General features: G+C 38.7%; 2 protein-coding genes across 2 annotated transcripts; one reads left to right on the top strand and one right to left on the bottom strand.

Moving 5' to 3' along the window:
- Window positions 1–271: 271 nt before the first annotated feature.
- Window positions 272–1,326, bottom strand: LOC107694465 (late histone H2A.2.2-like). The gene is made up of 2 exons (XM_016494159.1): window positions 1,231–1,326; window positions 272–785 (listed from the first exon to the last, which is right to left on the bottom strand). Exon 2 carries the CDS (start codon window positions 767–769, stop codon window positions 341–343), a length of 429 nt encoding a protein of 142 aa, XP_016349645.1. The 5' UTR covers window positions 770–785; window positions 1,231–1,326; the 3' UTR covers window positions 272–340.
- A 1,452-nt stretch (window positions 1,327–2,778) lies between these two features.
- Window positions 2,779–6,917, top strand: LOC107694464 (protein CREG1-like). The gene is made up of 4 exons (XM_016494158.1): window positions 2,779–3,425; window positions 4,323–4,442; window positions 5,103–5,301; window positions 6,519–6,917. Exons 1-4 carry the CDS (start codon window positions 3,129–3,131, stop codon window positions 6,533–6,535), a joined length of 633 nt encoding a protein of 210 aa, XP_016349644.1. The 5' UTR covers window positions 2,779–3,128; the 3' UTR covers window positions 6,536–6,917.
- The last annotated feature ends 439 nt before the right edge of the window (window positions 6,918–7,356 follow it).

Here is a 7,356-nt window from a genome sequence, read left to right as displayed (position 1 = left end):
CCCCACTTTTTGTTGTAAAAAAAAAAAAAAAAAAAAAAAAAAAAAAAAAAAAACATTCCATTTGGATACTTTTTTTTTTTTTTTTAAACAAGCCACCAACAGAAGATGACCAGTTACCAGTAGAGACCCACAGGGTCCATTACAGTCTCCATTAAAACCAATACAAGTCCCGCTATAACCAGTCAAACCATTACAGATTTTGTGAGGAGTCCATGGTTTTCCCAGCAGGGAGGAACTTCTGATGACGCTCAAACAAGACCGAAACCAGGCAGACTTTAAAGAACCAGATTTATTAAAGTTAAAACCCATCAACAGTCAAGTGCTTAAAACGGTCCGCGCTTCAGAAGTCCTGGGACTGGACGTCTTTGCTGGAGTTGGCGGTGTCCCGCGGGGCTTTGGTCTTCTTGGGCAGAAGCTGCGCCTGAATGTTGGGAAGCACGCCGCCCTCCGCGATCGTGACGCCGCCCAGCAGCGCGTTCAGCTCCTCGTCGTTGCGCACCGCTAGCTGGATGTGCCGCGGCGCGATGCGCAGCTTCTTATTGTCGCGGCTCGCGTTGCCCGCCAGCTCCAGCACCTCCGCGCACAGATACTCGATGACCGCCGTCAGGTACACCGCCGCCCCGGAGCCGATGCGCGACGCGTAGTTCCCCTTGCGCAGGAGACGCGCGACGCGACCGACGGGGAACTGCAGCCCCGCGCGCGTCGAACGCGACACGGAGGAGGACTTGCTCTTCGGCGCAGCGACCAGCTTCTTACCGCGGCCAGACATGATGCGATGAACTGCGCTAGAGAGGAAAAAATAAAGTTTAGAAAGTTAAAGAACTTAAGTAAATAACCAGAACAGCGCAGTGATCGATGCATCTGCACAACTGACATTAGACAGTCTGATCGAGTACCTGAGTCCAAAACAGATTTAGAAATTAGTAAAAGTGCAAATGAATAAGTAACTACTTTTTAAAGACTGAAGTTGGGGTTCGAACTCGGGACGCCGCGCCGACAAGTAGCGATTAAAATCTTACAGTAGTCAACATCTGAAGTGGATAAAAAAAATAAAAAAAACGTTTCAAGTTGTCCCAAGTCAAGATTGTTATGTTTTAGAACAAATTTGAAAGGTTTTGATCTACTTCAAATGTTACCTACCATAAAATACATAATTAACTACAAATATAAAGTCTGATTTAAGTAAGCTAGTCAAAAGTTAAAGCTTACATTAAAACAACTCAAACTTACCGAATTAAGACACCCGGCAAACAAAGAACAGCAGCAAAGTTATTTGATCTCAGTTTAAGATTCTTGTGTTTTATACTGAGCTTAACTGAGTTTAACTGAACTTCACCTGTGCAAATGAGCTGGTGGCCAATCAGCTGTTTGAATTGATTATTTCGTAATTGATCAATTAGAGTGAGTCTCAATGAGCGCATTTCAACACTTTTTTATTTTTTATTTTTTAATTTCAAGAATTTAAATAATTACTAGTCAACATTTAAAGTGGATCAAAAGCTTTCATCAAAGTTGTCCTAAAACATAAAATGGTCTTAGTACAACTTTGATGAACTTTTTTGATCCACATCAAATGTTGACTACTGTATTTAAGAAATAAAGTCGTTTTAAAAGGCAGCTATTTGCTTATAAGCTTGTTTATATTATTAGGTGATATTTAAATGTTTATTATAATTTGCATTTGTCATTTAGCCATTTAGCAGATGCTTTTATCCAAAGTGACTTACAAATGAGGACAACAGAAGCAATCAGAATCAACAAAAGAGCAACAATATGTAAGTGCTGTGACAAGGTTTTTTTAATATAATAAATAAAAAGAAAATAAGTAGATAGAATAGAAGTAGAACAGAGAGTGCAAGTGTTAGAGTGTGTTTTTTATAAATAAAAAGAAAACAAATATATCAAATAAAATTAGAATAGTGCTAGATTCAGAGGGTCAAATGAAGATAATATAATATTTATCAATATCAGTATATTGAATTTAATGCAGGCAGGAAGGTATTTGCATATTGCTTTTCACAAAACAAATTTCAAAGACGCTTTACAGAAAATCGTGTCTATAATGCACTGTACTTTAATATTTTCATGCAACAAAAGAACATCAAAAACAAATGCAAAGACAGAATAAGAACAAAAGACATTGAGGGTTACATAAATTAATAAATCAAAGTGTACTGTGTTAGCTTATAAGAATCACACCATGAAAGAGTCTTACATGCAATAGAATTATTAGAGTTTGCATACACATCAGCAGTCTTCCTGAAAACAAAATAGGAAGTTTTCTTTGAAAATGTATGAATGTGAAATTTGGCAAGAAATAGCAATAAACTGATAATGAATTTAAAGTGAGAAGAGTCTAGATTCAAAGAGCAACCAACAAAACAAAACAAAACAAAACAAAACACATTTTTGGGGGTTATTCACAAGTTTGGATATACATTTATTTTTTAAACAAAATTGGAAAAGTCAATCCAGAACACTTTACAATAAGCACAGTCCCAAAATAAATGAGTCATTGTTTCTTCAGACTGAAGACAAAAGGAGCAACTGGGGAAATACTATTATTAAATTTAGCAAGTTTGTAGTTTACCGGGTAGCAATTATGGATAATTTTAATAGAGACTTCAACAACTTTATTAGATAAGAAGAATTTTTGTCAAAGAAGCCAAAAATCTTCCCACTCTGTATCACTAAATATGTTATTCCAGAAACTCACACAAGCAGGTAAAGAAATCTGAGATCTATTAATAACTGAACGAATGTGTTTGTTGGTTTAGTAACTTGTTTGTGGCTTGGATTCTTCTGTAAACACGTGTTGAAGTCACATGACAGCTGTTTTGATCATGTGACCATTTGTTGTGGAGTTCACTCATGACTCGTGTGATCAAATGAATCGTGGTCGGTGAGATCTTATGAATCATTGATTCATGACTCTGTGATCATGTGAATCATTTGTGTTCAGTGTTCAGTCAGTGATCAGTGCCTCTGTGCTCATTTGATTCAGTGGTGTCAGGAGTCGACTCATGTGAATCATTTGTGTTCAGTCTGTAATCAGTTATGCGTCTGTGATCAGAGTCGTTTGTGCTCGGTTGTTTACGGTGATCGGTGGCTGGTTTGGTTCAGTAGTGATGATGATGATGATGATGATGATGAAGGATCGCTCGCTGCTGGCGGTGTGTGTCGCGCTCGTCGCCGCACTCGGTGGCTCTCTGTCGGTTCCGCCGCATGAGGAGGTGGCTCGGATGGCCCGGTTCGTGGTCAGTAAGTGCGACTGGGCTTCGATGGCCACGATCTCCACTCACGATCTGGTCAGAGGACAGCCGTTCTCCAACGCCTTCTCCATCAGCGACGGGCCCGCGGGCAACGGAACCGGAACCCCGTACCTGTACCTCACACACCTGGAGATCTCGGTGCAGGACCTGCAGGTGCGGATCAGTGCTGATCAGTCATACACCCTAACGAACATTTACCATGCTTTTACTGTAGCAACACTCATGTGCATGCATTTCCAGCACATAAATACAACAAAAATATTAGAGTTCAAGGTTTTTCCAGAGGGGATTCAGGATTTTTCTTTTTATCGCTCCATAAATCAACTGAAATCAAATCAACACTGCAATGTGTGTCTGATGTTTCCTTTCCTCTAATTATAAATTATGGAGCAAAATAGAACAACACACACACTCTCTCTCTCTCTCTCTCTCTCTCTCTATATATTACATTTTGAAATTTTCTACTAATTTGTTCCATAAACTGTGTTTTTTCATATATATTATAGGAAATATATATTATATATATATGTCTGTGTATATAATTTAAATGTGTATTTTGGATGTTTTCTTTCCACTAGTCTGAAAGAAGACATATGGAAGCAAAATAGACCAAAATCTCAAATGTAAAATTAGATAAAACACAAATAGTTGTAGTGTAATAAAATTATATTAATTGTAAAAGAAAAAATATATATATTAAATAAATAGATAAAATGCAATAAAATATAAACTGGCATGAAATAATAATATGTGTGTGTGTGTGTGTGTGTGTGTGTGTGTGAGAAAACAATTTAAAAAACATTTTTTTTACTTTTTTTATTCATTTAATATCATGTGATTTTTTTTGTTTTTATGACTATGTAACCCTGATGTGGTTTTATTATGTAAGTGTGATTCAGCACATGACTCAGGACGTGACGCAGCGATTTGACTTTATCAACATTCAGCAGAACTGAGCAGCTGAAGTTAAAAACATGAACACACACTGCAAACGACTGATGATCTGATCTGATCTGTGTGTGTGTGTGTGTGTGTGTGTGTGTGTGACAGGTGAATCCCCAGTCGTCTCTGTCCGTGTCTCTGGCTCAGACCAGCTACTGTAAGAATCACGGATTCGATCCTCAGAGTCCACTATGCGCCCACATCATCCTGTCGGGCTCCGTGGTGGAGGTACAGCACTCTTCTCCTTGTGCGGTTTGAATCAGTGATGGTGTGAATCAGTGACGGTGTGATGCTGAATCGGTGTGAATCAGTGATGGTGTGACGCTGAATCGGTGTGAATCAATGACGGTGTGACGCTGAATCGGTGTGAATCAGTGATGGTGTGAATCAGTGACGGTGTGACGCTGAATCAGTGTGAATCAGTGATGGTGTGACTGAATCGGTGTGAATCAGTGATGGTGTGATGCTGAATCGGTGTGAATCAGTGATGGTGTGACGCTGAATCGGTGTGAATCAGTGATGGTGTGACGCTGAATCGGTGTGAATCAGTGATGGTGTGACGCTGAATCGGTGTGAATCAGTGACGCTGAATCGGTGTGAATCAGTGACAGTGTGACGCTGAATCGGTGTGAATCAATGACGGTGTGACGCTGAATCGGTGTGAATCAGTGATGGTGTGATGCTGAATCGGTGTGAATCAGTGATGGTGTGATGCTGAATCGGTGTGAATCAGTGATGGTGTGATGCTGAATCGGTGTGAATCAGTGATGGTGTGATGCTGAATCGGTGTGAATCAGTGATGGTGTGATGCTGAATCGGTGTGAATCAGTGATGGTGTGACGCTGAATCGGTGTGAATCAGTGATGGTGTGACGTGAATCTGTTTCAGGTGAATGGCAGCGAGGCATCGGTGGCTAAAGCCGCTCTGTTCAGTAGACACCCAGAGATGATCGACTGGCCCACCGATCACAACTGGTTCTTCGCCAAGATGAACATCACACAGGTCTGGGTGCTCGATTACTTCGGCGGAGTGAAAACTGTCACGCCGGAGGAGTATTACCAAGCCACTCCGTACCGGAAACACAGCGGTGAGTCCGGCAGACGTGATCGAGCTTCACTTAGATGATTCACTTATATGACTCCGTTCCATTCACTCAGTGTGAATCAGCACTAAACTCACTTTATATATTTGCTCTGAAATCACTCCTATGCTGTACTGAAAATCCTTTAGCTCATTTGGTGTTCCTGGCCTTATAAATCTCTCATATTATCACCAAATATTGGATTCATTTTTTATCAGTTTGTTTTCTTTCAATCAGCACAGGTTTTGTGGTTGTTTTTGGAGCTGATTAATTGAAGGCTGCATTGATTTGAGCTCATGCATCTCAGTTTTTCAGTGAAAAAAGCATTATTTATGAATTAATTTTGGTAATATTCAGTTTTTTTTTATGAAAAAGCATTATTTGTGGATAATTTTGGTCATTTTCAGTTTTTTTAATGAAAAAAAGCATTATTTCTGGAGAATTTTGGTAATATTCAGTTTTTGAATTAAAAAATAATTTGTGGATAATGTTGGTAATATTCCGTTTTTTATGAAAAAAACATTATTTGCGGATAATTTTGGTCATATTCAGTTTTTTAATGAAATTTGGTGTTCCTGGCCTTATAAATCTCTCATATTATCACCAAATATTGGATTCATTTTTTATCAGTTTGTTTTCTTTCAATCAGCACAGGTTTTGTGGTTGTTTTTGGAGCTGATTAATTGAAGGCTGCATTGATTTGAGCTCATGCATCTCAGTTTTTCAGTGAAAAAAGCATTATTTATGAATTAATTTTGGTAATATTCAGTTTTTTTTTATGAAAAAGCATTATTTGTGGATAATTTTGGTCATTTTCAGTTTTTTTAATGAAAAAAAGCATTATTTCTGGAGAATTTTGGTAATATTCAGTTTTTGAATTAAAAAATAATTTGTGGATAATTTTGGTAATATTCAGTTTTTGAGTGAAAAAACTCAAAAACTTTTTTTTTTTGGATAAATAATTTGAAGTAGAGTGGGCAGACTGGACATTTCTGAGTGAACAATTCACTGAATCAGAGTTTTGAATTGATTCACTGAAACAGTCCAGAAACACATCCAGTTATCGTCTTCTGGGTCTTACATCACCAGCAATATAGTTCTGAATATACTGTTCATATGAGCTCTGAGCGCAGCTGTTATCAGTCAGAAGCAGACGCAGTACTGAACGTCACGTGACCTCAGTGTGTGTGTGTGTGTGTGTGTGTGTGTGTGTGTTTCTACAGGAAGTGACACGCTGTAATCCTGGTGAACCGGATCAGAATCACTGATGGAGTGTTTCAGAAGAGACTCGGATTTATGAATGTTTCTCAGGTTGAATGTGTGTGTGTGTGTGTGTGTGTGTGTGTGTGTGTGTATGTATTAATCACATGTTGTTAATTTCTCCAGAACATTAATGCAGCATGATGTGTCAATTCCGAATGATTTTTGCAGTTTGCACAAGCGCTTTCATTCGACCCTTCACAGATTCACACCAAATGCAGATTGAAATCTTAAGAAAGCCTCGTGAGATTCACGCGTGTCACTCATAGATGTTCAGTTTGGTGTCTTTGCCCCTAACCTTTGACCTCTGACCCCTGTGGCAGGAAATGTGAATGTGAAGTTTTTGGGTTGTGGCTAGAAGGGATACAGCTCCGACCGGAAACGATCAATGAAATTTAATTTTCTACATATTAGATTGTGTTTTATTAATGTCTACACCTCCCCCAAACCTAAACCTACCCCATACAATAATTTAAAAAATGTGTGGCAAAAATGACGCTGTATTGATGTGAAGTTTTTGCTCATTTTGCTTGTATTTTACAGTTGATCTGTAATTTTATGCTCATCTGACGGCTTCCAGCCCTATAAAATCACACAGACGCCAGTCAAATGATATTTACTCAGAGTGATTATTTTTCTAATGCTGATGTGTATTTTTAATAAGGATTTTTTGTCATGATGCAGTGAAATAAAGAGCTGATCTTTGATTGGATTGTTCGTCTCTCGTTCTGTTAATCGCTCAAATCTTTCTCTGAGAATGAGTAGGCCGCACGCGCGTGTGTGTCTCTCTGTGTGTGTGTG

Source organism: Sinocyclocheilus anshuiensis, unplaced genomic scaffold (genome assembly GCF_001515605.1).
Source record: "Sinocyclocheilus anshuiensis isolate Anshui unplaced genomic scaffold, SAMN03320099.WGS_v1.1 scaffold2585, whole genome shotgun sequence".
Lineage (NCBI taxonomy): Eukaryota > Metazoa > Chordata > Actinopteri > Cypriniformes > Cyprinidae > Sinocyclocheilus > Sinocyclocheilus anshuiensis.
This window is presented reverse-complemented; position numbering and strand designations above follow the sequence as displayed.